Source organism: Schistocerca nitens, chromosome 11 (genome assembly GCF_023898315.1).
Source record: "Schistocerca nitens isolate TAMUIC-IGC-003100 chromosome 11, iqSchNite1.1, whole genome shotgun sequence".
NCBI classification, from domain to species: Eukaryota; Metazoa; Arthropoda; class Insecta; order Orthoptera; family Acrididae; genus Schistocerca; species Schistocerca nitens.
The window spans coordinates 202,675,741-202,697,982 of NC_064624.1; the positions used below are offsets into that span (position 1 = coordinate 202,675,741).

General features: G+C 43.1%; 1 protein-coding gene across 2 annotated transcripts in view; it reads right to left on the reverse strand.

The window, feature by feature from the left end:
* Positions 1-4,117: 4,117 nt before the first annotated feature.
* LOC126212994 (probable ATP-dependent RNA helicase DDX60) overlaps positions 4,118-22,242 on the reverse strand; it is a 115,116-nt gene continuing 96,991 nt past the window's right edge. Inside the window, exons 8-9 of one of the 2 annotated variants that reach the window (XM_049940535.1) lie at positions 4,797-4,942; positions 4,118-4,721 (exon numbers count right to left, since the gene is read on the reverse strand). In XM_049940535.1, coding sequence (XP_049796492.1) covers positions 4,425-4,721; positions 4,797-4,942 — 443 coding nt within the window. In that variant the 3' untranslated portion in view covers positions 4,118-4,424. The remainder of the gene's footprint in view (positions 4,722-4,796; positions 4,943-22,242) is intronic. The other variant, XM_049940536.1, reaches the window with a different exon arrangement.

The window sequence follows — 22,242 nt, forward strand, 5'->3', positions numbered from 1 at the left end:
CCGACACAGTGTAACTGAGGCGGAATAAGGGGAACCGGCCAGCATTCGCCGAGGCAGATGGAAAACCCTAAAAACTATCTGCAGACTGGCCAGTTCACCGGACCTCGACACAAACCCACCGGGTGGATTCGTGCCAGGACCAGGTGATCCTTCCCGCCCGGAAAGACGTGCGTTAAACCGCACGGTCAACCGTGTGGGCAGCTACCCCATAACTTTTATAATACTTCAGATCTAATAATTCTAATGTCATTTCTTCCTGTTTGCATGCTGACCAGTAATTTCTTTTAAATTTTAGATGAAAATCTTTGCATGATTTGTATTCTTCTGAATGTGCAGATCTGCGTTCTGTGGTGTCAGCCACCTGATAACTGAGTGTAAAATCTATTTTCTTTCAGTCCTCCTATTTATTAGGTAATACCCTTAAAATAGGTTGTATGAATGTCCCCATCAAGTTTGAATTCTGGAAACTGTAAATTCGTTCCTGTTCTGAGTTGTTAAGTTCTTCTGATCAATCACCAGACATCTCAGTATTACCAGTAGCTGAACACATACTAAGTTCTAGTTTTTTTTCCAATTCCTCCATAACTTTTGAAACTCTTTTGCATTTTCTTCTATATCACTCGCAGAATTAGGTGTAGTGTTGGTAAAATTTACTTTTTCTTGTACTCTGAGCTCTACTAATTCCTGTAGATTGTTCCTACAAACTAGTCAAAGCATTTGAGGCACCAATGACTCCATCAATTTCTCTCCTTTGTTCTAACACCTTTATCTAACCTCGTGTATCTGAGATTTGACACTGTATACTTTGAGTCATGATTTGATACTTCCTCTACCTGTTGAATTTTCTCATTTACATCTTTTACCTGTTCTTGAACCTCATTCCTAAGTTACACTGCTTTTCTCTCTGTCTGTAACTCCTTCTGTAGTTTTAATAAGGTTGCTCCCATATCAGAAATTTTAGCATTTGAAGGGTCTATTTTTGTACCTAATTCCTCCCCTTGCCTTTTCAAATTGTCATAACTTATCTTTTTTCCCCCTCCTTGAGCTTAATACAAGCCAACAATTCTTCCATCTCCATCTGTCTAGTCTAAGCTGGCATACAACTTAAACCAAGAGCAAATATTTAGATTTAAAAGTACTTCTGTAACATCACTTCGTATCTACCCTTCTACACCAATTCATCTCTTTGCAAGTTTAACCATGCACCACAGTGCACGAAATCTCAGTTCTGGGCTCAATACGGCTCACTGGGTGATGAAATCAGCTTGCTACAGTGTGATGGTGGCGGGTAGCAAATGCGTAGCCAATCGTGCCATTGAACTGCGCCACAGACGGTGTATGTGGAGACGAGCCGTCATTGTGCCGCTCACTGGCTGTGGTAGCGGCGTCACGGACTGCTTAGTCAATTGTAGTTCTCCGTCCCAAGACAGGAAATCTTGTTAGTCAACCAAAAAATCTAGTATTTCTGTATCTAGTTTGAATTACACGTGGTTGTACGTACTGTTGTTGTACTAATTGCTACTGACAGCAAAGTACAATCTCAAGTTTCACTTCTTCTTATGATATTTTGGCTATATACCATCCAGCGATCCTCAGAGTGAGCCGAGGTGACTAACTGTCAGTCGTCTCGGCTGACTCTGAAGGTGGCTGTATGGTATACAGCCCGAAATATCAGTAGAAGAACTGAAATTTATGCAGCTGCATACGCGAAATTTTATGGAACAATCGTTGCACCACGAAAACATGAAATGCACATATGATCTCAAAGTTCCCTTTTTTATTCAGTTTTCTTAAATTCTTCTTTATAATATTATTTGATGTTACTTTTCTTCTTATAGTTCAATTTATTATCCTACACTGTGCATGCTTATTTTTCTTTATTATTTGTTTTGGTATTTGTCATCCTTGGCAATAACGGATATTGCCGAATTATTTCAATGAAATAGCATCACTAATCTGTGTTTTCACCTAGGTCACCATACTGAAATGGATTGTCGGTGGTTTTTGCTATGGTCTCGGTGTTACACTTCCTGTGTGTAATCTATAACCCTCTTACGTTTGATATCAGTATATTTATTTAATAAAGTTTCTTTCCATCACCGTTCTTGACGTTTGCTAAGGTAGACATGCTAGTCAGTTCCACCCAACCGAGCTCCAACATTTTTTGCAGGACTTCGTCTCGTTGTGTTTCGCTGAGTGCTACTTGATAGATGTAACAACTGAACTTTATATCTTCAGCACTTACATTTTCTCTTACAACAACAGTCTTATATAACAAGTGGGTTGACTGATCGCCTTAAACATACGTAGATTATGCAAAAGCAAGACAAGAAGTAAATCTTAACACAAGCCGTTCAACAGCCGTTTTTTATGGCATTAATTGTAGCCATGGCCTTTTATCTTTTTCTCCTTCTCTTAAACACCTCCAGAGCAAGAAAAAAGTGATCCCATATAGCAAGAGGAGATTCTCACTCACCATCATGTCTTGTAGAAGTGATGGGTTCATAATATCTCCCACAGTAGGCTGTTCCAACACTTACTAATAAACATCACAAACATCTTTCATCGTTACACATCCTAAAAGTGTCGGGTCACACTTGAGAACCCAGAACTATGAACTCGGATACAAAACCTCCATTGTATGCCACAGCATAGGAAATGGTACCAAACACATTCCCATCCCATTTATTAATGTATATAGCTCATGCTCAATGGATAGAAGCCACCCAGCTGAGCTGAAAGTGTGGCTGTAGGTGCTACACAGACAAATCTTCTCTAGTCCACAACAGCATACCTTTACTAACAACCAAGTCCGTCTTCAAAGTAGACTCAACAGTTTAATATGACACCTACAGGCAATCCTTTAGTTGACTGCTAATATCACTGCGAGGCATTCGAGGTCAAAAGCTACTCACTGCTGAGGTCACAGGTGGTTATCTCACAAGCCAACAAACACGGCTACTACCGTGATGGACTAAGGGGCACACACCACCGTTACAGAAGTTAACCTCCGGCCATCACCCTCCCCACCAATAACACAGTAAAAGCACTCCAGTCTACAATCTGCACCGTGTGGAGACAGCAAGAATGACACCGTGCCCAGGAAAATTATTTGGCCGAGTCTGGGAACCCGAAGAGGCAGAACAACTGCTTCCATACCTGGAGATTCCCAGTTCTCCTGCAGTTGTCTCATCATCGCTGACACAGTCCTCAGAAGAAGACAGACCAGTCTGGCACAATTTTTTGTTGTTCGTGACATTCATCCAATTGCAGATTCAGCATTTACAGGCATATTTGACTGATATTATTTCATGTCATTGCCTCTCACTGGTACCTTCCAAAGTGATCTAATTTATTTACTTGAATTCCATTGATATATGTATTGGTCACAAGGCCAACCATGGTCCTCCATCAAATGCATTGCACTATTAGTGTTATTTCCAGTATTACCTTGTTACCCCATTTAGTTTTATATGACTGTAGCCAGCACTTCGATACAAAATCACAAAATTGCTTAAGGAGTTTTTGTAATGTTGCCCAAAGTATACAATAATCTATAATTTGTTTCCCTGTGAGTTTGCTATTGAGTTTTTTGTTTAAAGAAAAGAAGCAGAAAGTACCATATCATTCATAATACAGTATCCTATACACTTTTACGTCTGTTGCTTGAAAATGCTTTTCAGTAACAATACTGACCGATTTAACAATTGCTCAGGCATCCTCAGCATTCTAATAGGGATGAGATTACAGCATGGTTCCTGGGAAGTTTTATATCGGTTCAAAGAACATATTACACACATTAGCTTGTCACGTCTTAGAAGAATATTTCCCAAAATTTCATCTTATGTCTGTCAGCTGCCTTATTCAGTTACTATTTCTCTCTGTTCTTGCATATTTTCAGCCTGTATTCATATGATTCCTGTGCTAAGCAAGTAACTGACTTATATCAGTGATTTATTACATTTAAGCTCTGCATTCACCTTGACATTGTCAAACAGCTCTGATGATGAAAGATGTTATAGATACTGTACATGAAAAAAAAGTGAACAAATGTTAATACAAAAATCCATTTTATTCATAAAATATATCATTAATATTTCATATTAAAATGAGTTGTATAAATTTAATCTTTCCCTAAAACCATTCTGTACTAAATTAAAAGAAACTTAATATATTTATCAGCTGGATAAATTTAACTTTTTTCTGGAATCCTAACCACATAAATCACCATAAAAATCTTGGATAAAAAATAAAATACATCGATAAAGACATTACTTTGAGAAAATATTCAAAGCACGTATCAGGGTAAATAACTCCCTGTGTGCACATTCACTGCAGTAATTACCTGATTTAAAATGTACATTACTTTTATCAAAGAGCAAAAGATTGTTAAGGCACATACTCCACATTTTTGTACTATCAATTCAATCTTCTACAATTTTGTATGCTTTATTAAATTTCTTTCTGAAATTTTCTGATATTATTCCAAATGTTTGTATAACTGCTCTGTTTTCGTCAGCATCATCAAAATCTTGCAGACTTGTGTACACTGCTAACAAAACTAACAAAAAATCCTTCAAATAAGTGAAGTCATCACCATGCCTTATCAAATTTTCCTTTAAAATGGCCTTCCGTATACCGTGGTTATAGAAGTCCCACGCGTAGCTATTCAGACTCTGATCTACCTCAAATATTGGAACTATTTTTTTATCAGTAAATACCTGCAATTAAATAACACATGTTAGGATCCAAGAATTTAAATGAAAATTACGGTTTAACATTAGTACCCAATTTACCTGATGTCTCAAATTGGAGACAACGTCTTTTTCCGAATAAAGTCCACTGTCACTATAGCCCGAGAGTGCGATGAAAGCTGAACAAATAACCCGTGGTTCGTAGTCCACCATCATTTCCTGCAGAAGGTGAGGCAACTCATTTTCTGCTGAAACAATATACTGTGATTAAATAAAATATTACATTTTATACACACAGAAGAAACAAAAACACACATCATTGTGAAAAGGATAGATTGCTACTCACCATATAGTGGAGATGTCGAGTCACGGACATGCACAACAAAAAACTGCTGAACAAGTAAGCTTTTGGACAAAATGCCTCCTTCTGCAGCGGACAATACACACAATACATTCACACAAATACAACTCACACTTACGTGAGGTTGCCAAGGCCAGATTGTGAGCAACTGTGCACGATGGGCCGAGCAGTCTGTTGGTGGGGGTAAGGAGGAGGATGGGGGAGAGTAATGTGGTGCATACGGGAGCATACAGGGACAAGGTGGGGCAGTTAGGTACAATCAGGAGGTTAGATAATGGGGAGGGGTGGGAGAGGAAAAGGAGAGAAGTAGAAAGACTGTGGATGCATTGGTGGAATACAAGGCTGTGTAGGCTCGAGTGGGTCCCAGAGAAAGGGATGAATGACAGTGACTAACAAAGGTTGAAGCCAGGAGTTACAGGAGTGTTGAATATATTGCAGGGAGAGATCACACCTGTGCAATTCAGAAATGCTAGTTTTAGTAGGAAGGATCCAGATGGCACAGACTGTGAAGCAGTCATTGAAGTGAAGAACACTGTGTCGGGCAACGTGCTTTGCAACTGGGTGGCCACTGTAGATCACACAACTGCTTTCACAGGCTGCCCTGCCTTCACAGAATACGTGAAACCTGTGACCGGACTGGAATATGCGGAGGTGGCAAGATGTACGTGACACGTGTTGCGTCTAGGTCTATTACAGCGATATAAGGCGTGGGGTTGGGAGTAAGGACGGAGTGGGATTTTTTTTTTTTTTTTTTTTTTTTTTTTTTTTTTTTTTTTTTTTTTTTTTTTGAGTCATCAGTCTTCTGACGGACTTGATGTGACCCATTATTAAAATCCATGCAGAAGAAATAAAAACTTTGAAGTTCACCGATGACATTGTAATTCTGTCAGAGACAGCAAAGGACTTGGAAGAGCAGTTGACCGGAATGGACAGTGTCATGAAAGGAGGGTATAAGATGAACATCAACAAAAGCAAAACGAGGATAATGGAATGTACTCGAATTAAGGGTGATGCTGAGGGAATTAGATAAGGGAATGAGACACTTAAAGTAGTAAAGGAGTTTTGCTATTTGGGGAGCAAAATAACTGATGATGGTCGAAGTAGAGAGGATATAAAATGTAGACTGGCAATGGCAAGGAGAGCGTTTCTGAAGTAGAGAAATTTGTTAACATCGAGTATAGATTTAAGCGTCGGGAAGTCGTTTCTGAAAGTATTTGTACGGAGGGTGGCCATGTATGGAAGTGAAACGTGGACGATAAATAATTTGGACAAGAAGAGAATAGAAGCTTTTGAAATGTGGTGCTACAGAAGAATGCTGAAGATTAGATGGGTAGATCACATAACTAATGAGGAGGTATTGAATAGAATTGGGGAGAAGAGGAGTTTGTGACACAACTTGTCTAGAAGAAGGGATCGGTTGGTAGGACATGTTCTGAGGCATCAAGGGATCACAAATTTAGTATTGGAGGGCAGCATGGAGGGTAAAAATCGTAGAGGGAGACCGAGAGATGAATACACTAAGCAGATTCAGAAGAATGTAGGTTGCAGTAGGTACTGTGAGATGATGAAGCTTGCACAGGATAGAGTAGCATGGAGAGCTGCATCAAACCAGTCTCAGGGCTGAAGACCACAACAACAACAACAACAAACAACAAACCACAGATTCCTCTCCTGTGCTAACTTCTTCATCTCAGAGTAGCACTTGCAACCTACATCCTCAATTACTTGCCAAATGTATTCCAGTCTCTGTCTTCCTATACAGTTCTTGCCCTCAACAGCACCCTCTCTCCAAATCAGTCCACCTGATTTTCAAAATTTGTGTGTAGCACCGTGAGGATACTTATTAGATTCAGTTGGTGGGAGGATACCACCGTGGGAGGGGTGGGAAGGATAGTGGGTAGGACATTCCTCATTTTAGGGCACGATGAGAAGTAGCTGAGACTGTGGTGGAGAATGTGGTTAATTTGCTCCAGTCCTGGGTGGTACCGAGTCACAAGGGGAGTGCTACTCTACGGCCAGACAGTGTGACACTGGGAGGTGGTAGGTGACAAGAGAGATAAGGCAGGGTAGATCTCTTTCTGCACAAGGTCGGGACGGTAAGTTCAATCTGTGAAGGCCCCATTCAGACTCTCGGTATAGTTAGAGAGGCACAGATCGTCACTCCGGATGTGACAATCACAGGTCTCTAGGCTTTATGATAGGACTTCTTGTTATGGAATGGGTGGAAGTTGTCAAAATGGAAGTTCCTGGTGGTTGGTAGTTTGTATACGGATGGAAACAATGATGTAGCCATCTTTGAGGAGCAGGTCAACACTGAGAAAGGTGGCGCTCACCTGATTTAGATTCACTGATGAAATCTTCACGATCTAGATCGAGGGTGAGGACACCTCTCCACATTCTTCCAGAGCTTCGACACCTTCTTCCCAATTTGCTTCACTTGGTCGTCCTCAACCCAACAAAGACGGTTACACCGGTACCTCACTCCACGTCAAACGTACCGACCACTGGCAATAACTCCCACATCCCGTTCCGTACCGAGAAGTCCCTTCCGTACCGTCTAGCCGCCTGCAGCTGTCGCATCTACAGTGACGAGCGGTCCCTCTCGAAATATACCGCCCGTCTCACTGACGTCTCCACGTACCTTAATTATCCACCCGACTTTGTACGGAAACAGATCTCGTGCGTCTTATATCTCCAGTCATCTACCACCTGCCAAAATCCCACTGTCCGGCCACAGAGGAGCACCCGGGACCGCAGCAGCCGAGTCACACACTCCGCTAGGGTTTCGACTACCTCTCGTTGTGCCCCGAGATGAGGAATATCCTACTTGGTACTTCCCACCTCTCCCACAGTGGTATTCTGCCACCCACCAAACCTAAACAATATCCTCATCCGTCCCAACCCTCTGCCTCGTGGCTTATATCCCTGCGACAGACCTAGATGCGAGACCGGTCCCGTAATCCACCCACCACCACCTACTCCAGTCGTCAGAAGCGTCATCTAACCCATCGAAGAAAGGTCACCCTGTGAAAGCAGTCACGTGACCTAGAAGCTCAGCGGCAACCACTGAGCTGCAATCTGTGTGGGCATCACAACTAACGAACTGTCTCTCAACGTGAACGGCCACCGACAAACTGTGGCCGAGAAATAGCACATTGCCCAAAACAATGTTCTTCACTTCAGTGACTTCTGCACAGCTTGTGCCGTCAGGATCATTCCTACCAAAACTAGCATTTTCTAAATTTCGCAGGTGGAAACTCTCCCTGTAATACATCCTACATTCCCATAACTTCCTGACCTCAACCTTTGGGTCATTGTCTGTCATCCACTTCCCTGATCTCACTCCAGCACTACACAGCCACCAATGCAACCACAGTATTTTTACTTCTCTCCTTTTCCCCTCCTCTCCCTGCCCATTGTCTAACCTCCCGACTGTACCTAGCCATCCTAACCTCTCCCCACCTTGTCCTTAGCATGCTCCCACGTACACCACCTTACTGTTCCCCATCCCCAACCTGCCATCTCTCCCCATCCGTGCCCCTGCCTCCTCCTCTCCTTGTCCCCACCACCCAGATTGCTGTGTGTGTGTGTGTGTGTGTGTGTGTGTGTGTGTGTGTGTGTATTTACTCCGTAAGAAATCTTTGTGGCCAAAAGCTTACTTGTTCAGCAGTCTTTTTGTTGTGAAGTAAGCTTGTCAGAAAGTAGTACAGTAAGTGCTAAAGAAGCTTAGTTGTGTTATAGAAAAATCTTTTGTTGATAACAGGAGGGTCCTGAGGGAATTTACTGAAAATGTTGATTTGCATTTGCATTTGCATTTGAACTAGTGAAGCTGAAGGAACATGACATTTTTGTTTAAAATTAGTAAAAGCAAAAATTATGGAGAAGCGAGGTCAAGGCTACACATACGGAAAAGAACAGGTACTTGCAACGAAGTGGAACACATCCTAGAAGAGAACTACTCCGGCAATATAACTATTAACTATTATGAACTATTGTGCACGTAATGTAAGATATTCCAAGTCAGGAAAGGACAATGAGAACAAATTGCAACAGGGGCAAACAAGATTGATGAAATGCAAAGTGACTTCAAAGAAGCTGTCAGTATGGTGGCCACCAGGGACAATCTAAGGGGAGCAACGGAATTAGTTGTCTTCATAGGTACAGTATGTTATACACAAGGTGAAGCCGAGATGATGAAATTGGGCTATCAGTGGCAGTAGAACTTGCTCTACACAAAAAGGTGCATTAGTCTCAGTGAGAGACAGCGGAATAGTCCCACGAACAAGATTTGGGCGTGCAGATGAGGTGGTACGACCATTCAGAGATGTAAAAGATTTCACGTGTTTTACATGTGGGATGCGAGGGCATACTGCCAGTAATTGTAAATAGAATAACCCCGAGGGCACTGTCCGAATAATGACAACTAAAGAATTTCCAAAATTCTGTTATCACTGACGAGCAAGGTCACAGGGATGCGGAATGCAGAGTGTGGTTAACGTAAGTGATGGATGTAGAGCTTAGCACATTTATAGATAGCTGCAGGGAGAGTGACAGATTATGTGCACGGAAATTCTATCTGCAGGGTAACGGCGAACCATGTACGAGTGCAAAAGACGTAATGTTCTTTAAGTGTAAGTGAACAGGGCACTGTGCCAGGGACTACGGCGAAGGTGCAAGTCGTGCACAAAGACAGTGCAAGTGCAAGTAAATCGGGGAAAAGTCAGAAAAACTAAGACAGGTGGGCACTGTCATTTTAAACATGCCTACAGTTTGGGTAACAGACTACGGCCACAGACAGCGACGTGTCGATGTCGGGTCAGGGCCGGATGTCCCGCGTCACAGATTAATACAGATTTTATAACACAGCATACGATTGAATTAGATTATGTGGGAAAAGTGTTAAGAATTCAAAGGCAAGACAAACCATTAGCAGTAGAGGAGAAACCAAAAGGTTACGGTTTAGAAGCTGATCGAGAGTCTGACAGGGAAATAGGATCACGAGAGGAAAATGTCAAAAGTGGACAGTACTGTATCGTGGCATAGTGAAAGGGAAATGGTTATCCCAAAAAGAAAAAAGGGGACTTTATGCAGGGTGTGTGTATAAGAGTTGTTAGTGAAATTGCAAAATGTAGAGTCATTGCAGTGAATTTTTCAGAGGCTAAAGCTCGGCTGAAGAATGTCAGGTTAGTGACAGAAGCATTAAAGGCACTACTGGAAGTCCACAAAGTAAAAGGCAATAAAGAATTCTTGAAGACAAAAAGCTATATTAGTGCATTATGGAAAAATCAAAATTAAATGCAGAAGCAAAAAGAGCAAGAGTGGATGAATATGGAGATGTATCCTCCCAAGTTTCAGGTGACAGACGGCGACATACATCTGCAGTGAAGTATAGGATACTGATAGCACCAGAACACTCGCGGAAGGTGGTGAATAGATCGTACCAGATTCCAGAAGTGCACAGAGAGGTATTAAAAGAGCAAATTGAACAAACGCTGAAAGATAGTAAAACTGTAGAAAGCAAGAGTGCCTGAAATGACCCATTATTGTCGGCTCTGAAAAAGTTAGACGCAAGTGGCAAACAGAAGTGGAGTCATAGTGCACTACAGGCAATTAAATGATATTACAATGAAATGACAACCATTAGCTGCTTACAGGCGTTGACATATGTCAACGGGGACAGATGAAAGTGTGTGGCCCGACCGGGACTCAAACCCGGGATCTCCTGCTTACGTGGCAGACGCTCTATCCATCTGAGCCACCGAGGACACAGAGGATAGTGCGACGGCAGGGACGTATCTCTGGCACGCCTCCCACGACACCCAGATTCTCAACGTATTGTCCCGCACTACATTCGTAGTGCCCCCGCCCATTATACTCATTACTTGCGGCGTGTTGCCGATTCCCGTAAGAGTTTGGGCACTTTTTGTACATCTGCACAGAAGAAGAAGATGGTCAAGTGGCCAGTGAGACTTAACTATATATATATATACTAAGATGGTATCTGTTCTTTTGGACATATATTAGTATATAGTATTAGTATTAGTATATATATAGTTAAGGCTCACCGGCCACTTGACCATCTTCTTCTTCTGTGCGGATGTACAAAAAGTGCCCAAACTCTTACGGGAATCGGCAACGCGCCGCAAATGAGTATAATGGGCGGGGGCACTACGAATGTAGTGCGGGACAATACGTTGAAAATGTGGGTGTCGCGGGAGGCGTGCCAGAGATAGGTCCCTGCCGTCACACTATCCTCTGTGTCCTCGGTGGCTCAGATGGATAGAGCATCTGCCACGTAAGCAGGAGATCCGGGGTTCGAGTCCCGGTCGGGGCACACATTTTCATCTGTCCCCGTTGACGTATGTCAACACCTGTAAGCAGCTAACAGTTGTCATTTCATTCTAACGAGCTGCTTGGTCACTGATGGTATCTGTTCTTTCGGACATGTCCGAAAGAACAGATACCATCTTAGTATATATATAATTAAATGATACTACTGTATGCAATGCATTTCCTCTACCAAATATATCAAATATCTCGGACCAGCTACAGCACGCAAAGTACTTCTCGACACTCGATTTTGCGAGCAACACCGTCGAATGTTGACGGGCGAGGAGGATGGAGAAAAAAAATTGCATTCAGTTCGAACTACCAGAAATATGAGTTCAAGCAAATGCTAATGGGGCTCAAAGCAGCTCCAGGATACTTTCAGCAGCTAATGAACACAATTTTGGCCAGACTGCAAGGGATAAAACATTTTGCTTATCTAGAAGATAGTGTGTACAAGGGAAGAAAGTTACAAGAGCATCATTAGAAGTTTGGGGCAATGCTCGATTGGTTGTGAGAGCATAATTTAAAGCTACAAAGTGTCAGTTCCTGAGAAAAGAAGTGATCTTCTTAGACCACTGCATCACGGAAAAGGGAATCTTGTCAGGCACTGTGAAAGTGGGGAAGGTAAAGTTCTTCCTTCAGCCAGAACAACACAACAACTGAAGGGATTCATAGGCTTAGTCAGGTACTAAATGCTTTCATGGAACTGAATGAGAAATTGATCCACTACTACTTCACTATCCGGACTTCATTGACATGACAGACACGAACAATGAAGCTTTGGGAGCATTTTTGTCCCAAGGCAAGAGGATGGTGAAGACATGCACGTGGATATGCATCCAGGTTGCTGAACAAGGCAGACTTAAACTACAGTAGCACGAAAAAGACTAGTATTGCATATATAAGGTATTAAAGGGCAGTATGTTGGTGGATCTGCCATACATACTCAGGTGATTTCGCACTATGGGAACTGACAGATTTTGAACATGGAATGGTGGTTGGAGCTGGACACGTGGGGCATTCCATTTTGGAAATCGTTAGGGAATCCAATATTCCAAGATCCACAGTGTCAAGAGTGTGCTAAGAACAGCAAATTTCTGGCATTGCCTCTCACCACGGACAATCCCGCAGCTGACGGTTTTCACTTAATGACAAGCAGCGGTTGTGTTTGTGAAGTCATCAGTACCAACACACAAACAACACTGCATGAAATAACTGCAGAAATCGATGTGTGACATACGACGAATGTATCCATTAGGACAGTGTGGCAAAATATGAGGGGCGTTTGAAAAGGCCGAGCAAAAATAAAAACTACTTAGTCTCCTTTTAGACTAATACACTTCATCCAATGCTGTTTTAATTTGTTGATCACTTCTGAAATAGCTATTAGTTGCTGCAATCACTTCCTCGTTTGAATAAAATCTTTGTCCCGCCAGCCATTTCTTCACATTGGGGAACAAATAGTAGCCGGAGGGAGCCAAGTCTGGAGAATAGGTGGGGATGTGAAACGAGTTGGAACCCTAATTCCATTAATTGTGCGACCACAACTGCTGAGGTGTGTGCTAGTGTATTGTCGTGATGGAAAAGCCCTTCTCCCCCTCTGTTCAATCATCAGCGTTTTTCTTGCAGCTCAGTTTTCAAACGGTCCAATAATGATGAATAATATGCACCTGTAATACTTTTACCCTTTTCCAGATAGTCAATGAGGATTATCCCTTGTGAATCCCAAAAGGCAGTCGCCATAACGTTTCCGGCCGATGGAACGATCTTCGCCTTTTTTGGTGCAGATTGTCCCTTGGTAACCCATTGTTCAGATTCTTGTTTAGTCTCAGGAGTATAGTAATGTATCCATGTTTCATCCACAGTGACAAAACAATGCTTAAAGTCCTGCCGATTCATCCTGAACAGCTGCAAACCATCATTGCAACACTTCACACTATTCCGTTTTTGGTCAAGCATGAGCAATCACGGAACCCACCTTGCAGACAGCTTTCTCATGTCCAAATGTTTGTACAAAATATTATGTAGCCGTTGATTCGAGATGCCCACAGCACTAATAATCTCGTGCACCTCAACTCTTCTGTCATTCATCACCATATCACGGATTTTATCAATGACTTCTGGAGTCGTAACCTCCACAGGGCGTCCAGAATGTTCAGCATCACTTGTGCCCATATGGCCACTCCAAAAATTTTGAAACCACTTATAAACTGTTCTAATCGATGGTGTAGAGTCACCGTAATGTTTATCAAGCTTTAGCTTTAGCCTCCTGAGGCATTTTGCCTTTCATAAAGTTATCTTTAATCACCACACTAAATTCTTTTTCCTCCTTTTTTGGCAATCACTCGACTTCCTTGATTCACACAAATGCCAAACACAAAGAAACTCGGTGTGTGTTCTTTCCAAAGATGCTACTAACTAAACATGACCTCGGTACATGCCGGTGGTGCCATCTCTCGGACTTTGCACGCACTTTTCAAATGCCCCCTCGTACGATGTTACTGGACTACGGCAGCAGACGACCGATGCAGTTGCCTTTGCTAACAGCACGACACATCTGCAGTGCCTCTCCTGGGCTCGTAACCGTGTCGGTTGGACCCTACGTGACTGGAAAACCGTGGCCCGGTCAGACGAGTCCCAATTTCAGTCGATAAGAGCTGACGGTAGGATTTGAGTGCGGTGCAGACCGTACGAAGCCATGGACCCAAATTGTCAACGAGGCACTGTGCAAGCTGGTGGTGATTCCATAATGCCGTGTTTACACGGAATGGACTGGGTCTGGTTCAAGTGAACTGATCACTGACCGGAAATGGTTACGTTTGGCTGCTCGGACACGACTCGCAGCCATTCAGTAATGGAATTTTTACGGATGACAACGGGCCACGTCACCGAGCCACGATTGGTTTGAAGAACATTTTGAACAAATTGAATGAAAGATTCGGCTGCCCAGATCACCCCAACATGAATCCCATCGAACATTTATGGGACGTAATCGAGAGGTCAGTTCGTGCATGAAATCCTGCACTGGCAACACTTTTGCAATTATGGATGGCTATAGACAGTATGGCTCAGTATTTCTGGAGGGGACTTCTAGTCACTTTTCAAGTTGCTGCACCATCTATGCTGGGCAAAAGGAAGTCTGACACGATATTGGGAGGTATCCTACGACTTTTGTCAGCTCAGTGTACACACAATGAAGCGGTTCCGACTGCACTTGTATAGGTGAAAGTTTACAGTCGTAACACACTGTAAGCCATTAACATAGATCTTTAGTGTGACGGATGTGAGTTCGAGACTCCCGAAGTGGAGGCGGAGGTTCAAAGAGCACGCTTACGAGGTAATCTACAAACTTGGCAGGTTAAATAATAATGCAGACGCTCAGAGTAGAATGAGGTCTAGAAAACAGGAACAAATAAATGAGGAACAGACAGTCTGCGGAACAGTGATGCAGGAATGGAAGAGTTCTGTAGTGAAAGCGAGCAGGGATAGAGGACTCCCGTGAGTGTGGAGCGACTGCAAGTAACCCCAGAAGCAGAGTTGGAAGCAGGCAGTGAAAAGTAAATTAGTCTCTGAGGCAAGGAGAATATTTTTAAGAGAGATGCACGATAATCAATTGCGAGGACACCGAGGAATGCACAGGACTTGTAAGCGTACCGTCATACCGCTGGCTCGGTTGCGGAGTATCTTTACGGGCAGCCGCGTCTGACGAGTCGAGCGAGGGACACGAAACTGTTATGTTGTATTGTGGGTAGCTCTGCATGTGAGAGGCATTGTTAGCATGGAAGTTGAAGTGTTGCTACAAGTGCTATTACAGTAATGTGATGAAATATGGAAGTAATTCAGAGGAAAGTGTGTCAAGAAGTAATTTAAAAATGAGAAGTGCCGCCGATAACGTATCTGTGTATCCTCTCATCGCGTGTCACACAGCACCGATCTTCTGTGCCGTGTTCGGTCTCTCAGAATGAACTGATGTGAATCAGTAGAAATTAGTTACCATAAAAGAGTGCAGTCAAGTGCCAGTGCCTTGCAGCGAGCGTGAGAACGCGCATTCGATCGTCGCGTTTCCGCATTATCAACAATCGGCCGTGCCGCGACGGTTACGCGCACGCTCGTACAAGTGAGAACTGAGAAGTTAACTTTACAGACAGTGTTATATCATTACTAGTGTCAAGGAGGACTGGTATCAAAAGAAATCTGTGCACACGTGGCGAGTGTGGGAACTTTCGTTCGATTGCTTGACTTTCGCATCATCAATATCATCGAGGCTGTGTTTGGTACGCGCATGCTCATCGAAGTGATATTGTGGACAGATAATCATTGAGACCGTCAATTGGGATAAACATTTCAAGCATAAACAGTGCAACCTGGATGGAAGCCACTGGTGAATATCAGACATTTTTTAACATGGATCAAAGTTCTTGGGACAAATAGGTACTTTCTGCAATTTCTGTGTCAACACCACACCACACAGCAGCAAAGGGTACACAGCGTTTGAACTACCGTATGCGAGAAAAGCAAATATACTGGGAATACGGCAACTAGAGTCAACAGAGACAAGCTATGAACGCGAAGGAATTTCAACTGGGTGACAAAGCATTGTTCTTCAATGAGTCAGTAAGTCATGGCAGATCTAAAAAGATAGCTAGATTCACAGTGGTGAGGGCCATATAAAGTAAGAAGCATACAAACTCTGAATGTAATAATAAAGATTAAAAACAAAGGTACAGGCACACAGATTAAAACAGTATTTTTAACTTCAGATATGGTACATGCAGGAAGAATCTTACCACAACTAGTAATCATAGGGCTACATGCAAGCTCCAACCCAGAACAACTGACAATGGTTTATAAGATAACTAAAATGCGTAAGTCTTGAGGACTGTAACATGATAATCTTCAGGAAATTGACACTTACAGTACCACTTGGAAAATTTAACACGTGTAAATTTGGATGCTATTTTGAACGTTGAAAGGTATGGAAAATTAGCAGTCCAGAGATGTAGGGACACACTGAAAAAATTGAATGTAGGATTAATAGTGTGTCACCTGCTAGACTTAAAGTGACGTGACATACACAATCACACGGCTACAGATATCGGTACCAGCTGACGAGGCACAAGACGAGACGTAATAGGTGCTTTTTAACTTCACTGAGCAGGTAAGTAAAACATTATTTGGCATGCTAAATGAAGCAGTGATGGCCTCTCGCGCTACTCTGCCATTTTGTCAACACGTTGCGCATAAATGATCACGTTATACATCAGATGAGTAACTCGGAAAGCAAAGTTGTCCACTGCCATTACCCGGCTGAAGTCAGATTCACACTAGCGAGACCCGTCGGGCATTGCACGTCACAGCAAACCGTATACAGAGGTATAATGCACACACCGACGTCAGGTGGACAGCTGATTCGCTCGACGAACTGTCGACGGGGTTCACGCACTGGCCACCGGGAGTGCTGTGGTCAGTTCCTCCTTGCCACAGTGTCAAGTTCTGTGACTAACGAAATTTCTGTGTTTTAATTCTCACTCGGTTATCGAACAAACTTGACGGTATGTGCTTGTATGTTAATTAGTTATGCAACAGCTTCTTTGTGAACTGCTCTACATATGAACTTGGATGACAGTTCTGAATAAACCACACTGTCTCAAGAGACTGCATTGCATTTCACATCTGCCCTCACTGTATAAGAATCCAGCACACACATACTAAGTCCGTACGTCGAGCGACAGAGTGCGAAACTGGTGACCCCGATGTGATACAGTTAGAGGACATAAAGTCAGCAACGAGCAAGCAACGTGCCAAATTTTCACGAAACAGGAAATTGTGAGACGGAAGGCATTAGACTGGCAATGTGGCTACCCCTGCTACGGTCACACAACCCGGCGTTACGGTTCGCGCAGGTCGACTCGAGTTTTCTCAGTGCTGGAGCGACTGATTCCACCAAATCTGCACTGGAGGTCAGCCAATTAGATCTTCACTACGCAGCAGAGGTGCGAGACATAATTACCTCACTTTCCGTGCAGACCCGAGGCCAAGTTAATTCGTACAGAGTCAGCTTTGTGAGAAGAACAAATGAGACAGGTACTGATGCAGGAGGACACTGGAGACACAAAACCATACCAGCCATTCACAAAGCAAAGTTGACGCTTGCACTGCGCCAGATACATCATTACGTACATTATGGAGCAGTTACCTGCCTGCACAGGTAAAAGCCATTACAGATTCCCAAATGGAGATGTCGCTAGACGACATAGTGGACCTGCCGGACAGGATTCCGGACACAACTGTGCTGACCTTCTGCACTGCAACTGCGACGGCAGACCACAGCACGTCAATAGTGACGTGTGCGGATTACGACAACCTCAAGACAGAGGTCGATGCACTGAGTAAACGTATCACTAAACTGCTCTCTGACCAGTACGCTAGTGGACATTTCCGTAAATGATCGAGAAGCTGTTACTCCACAAACGTCTCAGCAGCACACGACACGACACGACAAGACCCGACCCGGCCAGACACTTGACGGTATCACCGAAAGATCAAAGAGTAGGCGTACAACTGCACTTTGCTGTGCTCTTTCCTCAATTAAAAATGACGGTCTGAAGCAGGCACACCCAACTGTCAGTCGCTCTCTCTGTGACTCTTCATTTTAGTGGACACTGGTTTTCATCTATGTATTTTGCTGTGAACCCTGTTAGGCAAATATCGACCGCTGACTTTGTTACATCTTTCTGTGGCGAACAACTCGTCCGTCACTACTTATGGAATATTTTTGCATTCGGAAAAGAAAGTTGGTGATTGAAATTTTGTAAGTAGATCTCACCGCAAAGAAAACCGCCTTTGTTTCGGTGACTGCCACCCCAACTCACGTATCATATCAGTGACACTCTCACCCCTATTGCGCGATAACATGAAACGAGCTGCCCTTCTTTGTACTTTTTTGATGTCTTCCGTCGATCCCACCTGGTAAGGATCCCACACCGTGCAGCAATATTCCAGCAGAGGACGGACAAGTGTAGTGTAGGCTGTCTCTTTAGTGGGTTTGTCGCATCATCTAAGTGTTCTGCCAACAAAGCGCACTCTTTGTTTTGCCTTCCCCACAATATTATCTATGTGGTCTTTCCAATTTAAGTTGCTCGTAACTGTAATTCCTAGGTATTTAGTCGAATTGACAGCCCTTAGATTTGTGCGATTTATCGTACACCCAAAATTTATCGGATTTCTTTTAGTACCCATGTGGATGACCTCACACTTTCCTTTGTTTAGTGCCAATTGCCACTTTTCGCACCATACAGAAATTCTCTCTAGATCATTTTGTAATTGGAACTGATCGTCTGTTGACTTTACTGGATGGTAAGTTACAGTGTCATCTGCAAACAATCTAAGGGGGTTGCTCAGATTATCACCTAGATCATTTGTGTAAATCAGGAACAGCAGAGGGCCTATGACACTACCTTGCAGAATGCCAGATCTCACTTCTGTTCAACTCGATGTTTTACCATCTATCACTACAAACTGTGACTCTCTGAGAGGAAATCACAAATCCAGTCTCACAACTGAGACAATACTCCATATGCACGCAATCTGATTAATAGTCGCTTTTGAGGAACGGTATCAAAAGCCTTCTGGAAATGTAGGAGTATGGAATCGATCTGAGATCGCTTGTCGATGGCACTCATTACTTCATGGGAATAAAGAGCTAGCTGTGTTGCACAAGAACGATATTTTCTGAATCCGTGTTGGTTATGTATCAATAAGTCATTTTCTTCAAGGTGATTCATAATGTTAAGAGTACTGCAAATTGAGGTCAGTGATATGGGTCTGTAATTCAATGGGTGACTCCTATTTCCTTTCTTGAATATTGGTGTGACCTGTTCTACTTTCCAGTCTTTAGGAACAGACCGTTCGTCAAGTGAGCGGTTGTATATGGTTGCTAAGAAAGGCGCTATTGTGTCTGAATACTCTGAAAGGAACCTGACCGGTATACCACCTGGACCGGAAGACTTGCCTTTTGTAAGTGATTTGAGTTGTTTCGCAACACCTAAGATATCTACTTTTATGTTACTCATGCTAACAGCTCTTCTGGTTTCGAATTCTGGAATATTTACTTCGTCTTCATTCGGGAAGGAACTACAGAAAACTGTATTTAGTAACTCCGCTTTAGTGGCACCGTCATCGGTAACATTTCCATCGCTATTGCGCAGTGACGGAATTGACGTTTTATGCCACTGTTGTACTTTACATATGACTAGAATCTCTTCGGGTTTTCTACCATATTTTGAGCCAATGTTTCATTGTGGAAACTATTAAAAGTATCTCGCATTGACGTTCGTACTAAATTTCAAACTTCCGTGAAACTTAGCCAGTCTTGAGGATTTTGCATTCTTCCAAATTTGGCACACTTTTTCATTGCTTCTGCAACAGTGTTCTGATGTGTTTTGCGTACCACGGTGGATCAGTCCCATCTCTTATTAACTTATGTGGTACGAATCTATCTATTGCTGTCGATACCGTATCTTTGAATTTGAGCCATATCTGGTCTACACTTACATAATTAGCTCAGAAGTCTCTTAGGAAGTCATCAAGTGAATTTTTATCAACAAGTATTTATGGAAGTGGCACAGCAACAATGAATGTTGGCCGATAGAAGTAGAGTGTATTTTATAGCATATTTATAGGTTTCAGTCATACATGATGGTCTCGGATGAGAGAAGGAAGAGTGATTACAAATTCCTTCCCCAGGTATCATCATCAGCGAGGGTGGGCACGGGGTGCATCATAGTTTAGGCAGTTTGCAGCTCTACAGCAACTAAGGGGTAACTGTGTTGCAAAAGTGACACCTGGAGGGATGGGTACTCTTCTCCAGGCAGGAAGATAGAATCCTAACCAGCCACTTCGGGATTCTTAAATTAATTTACAGTGCATGGGAAGAAAGGAATGGAGAATGAAGGCTGGAAGAAGATATAGTACCTGCACAAACCGTGACCCATCTAAACAATACCTTTGAACCTGACCACATCAAGTCCCTGGACCGGCCAGTAACAACACAAAAATGACGAGTCAGTGTGAAACAAATGCTTCAGCATGTGTGGCAACACTATAACAGACAACACCACAAGATCACGCCAATAAGCTTCACAGTGTCAGGCATAATCTTGATTTTGGCTATGAAGCTTAAGGCAGAAAACTGCCTGCCTATCTGAACTCCACGTACAACCAAGTGGTAACCTTATCAAGTTGTTGGTGATAAAGTATATCAGCCGCTGGACACTAACTCAAAGTGAATGGAATGTACCGGGTGACCAAAAAGTCAGTATAAATTTGAAAACTTAATAAACCACGGAATAATGTAGATAGAGAGGTAAAACTTGACGCACATGCTTGGAATGACATGGGGTTTTATTAAAAAAAAAAACACCTGCTGGAAAGTACGATGTTTATGCAGGATGGCGCTGCACCCCATATTGCTAGATAGGTGAAAGATCTCTTGTGCGCGTCGTTTGGTGACGATCGTGTGCTCAGCCGCCACTTTCGTCACGCTTGGCCTCCCAGGTCCCCAGACCTCAGTCCGTGCGATTATTGGCTTTGGGGTTACCTGAAGTCGCAAGTGTATCGTGATCGACTGACATCTCTAGGGATGCTGAAAGACAACATCCGACGCCAATGCCTCACCATAACTCCGGTCATGCTTTACAGTGCTGTTCACAACATTATTCCTCGACTACAGCTATTGTTGAGGAATGATGGTGGACATATTGAGCATTTCCTGTAAAGAACATCATCTTTGCTTTGTCTTACTTTGTCATGCTAATTATTGCTATTATGATCAGATGAAGCGCCATCTGTCGGGGATTTTTTGAACTTTTGTAATTTATTTATTTTTTTTTAATTTTTTATTCCTAATAAAGCCCCATGTCATTCCAAGCATGTGTGTCAATTTGTACCTCTCTATCTACATTATTCCGTGATTTATTCAGTTTTCAAATTTATACTGACTTTTTGATCACCCGGTATATAATCATAAAAATGTAAGATGTACTGTCAAGTAATTTTCGGAAATGGTACTAATCTGCAATCTGGTGGACATGATCTTCAAAAGAGAAGAGGTGTATTAGGCCATTGCTTTATAACTCGGCATCACCGTGGGCCGATGCAATTCTTCTGCGTGAGGCTCCAGATAAGCTGTGCTGTAACAGCAAGAATCACCACCCGGGGTTATTGGAGGACGAGTCAGCACACGTCCAGCCTCGATGCGGGTGCCGGGGGTGCCATACTGCCGACACGGCAAAGTACGAGAGCCAGACCGTACACATATCGGACTACCACGAGCCCGCATCTGGCACTGTGCCTCTACCGTGACTTAGGGGATGAAGAATGGTGTCCTGTTAAAACAGGGGTGGAGCAAGCAACCACAAATACTGCCCATTTCAGTTACGAGGTGTGTGTCATCTTCAACAGCCAGCCCAAAGAGGTACTCCGTGGCAGTCATCGATCTCATGTGGGATAGCCAGCCTGCTGTTACTGGACACCACCCCACTAGTTGTGGGACTATACAGGATGCATCAAAGTCCAAATGCTGCCGCGTTTGACTCGATGCCCCACTGCAGACTCCTAACCCTAACTAAGGTACGAGCATATGGGATTGGTTCCCAAATATGTGAGTGGCTCAAAGACTTCTTAAGTAATAGAACCCAGTACATTGTCCTCGAGGGTGAGTGTTCGTCGGAGGTGAGGGTATAATCTGGAGTGCCCCAGGGAAGTGTGGTAGGTCCGCTGTTGTTTTCTGTCTACATAAATGACCTTTTGGATAGGGTGGATAGCAATGTGCGGCTGTTTCCTGATGATGCTGTGGTG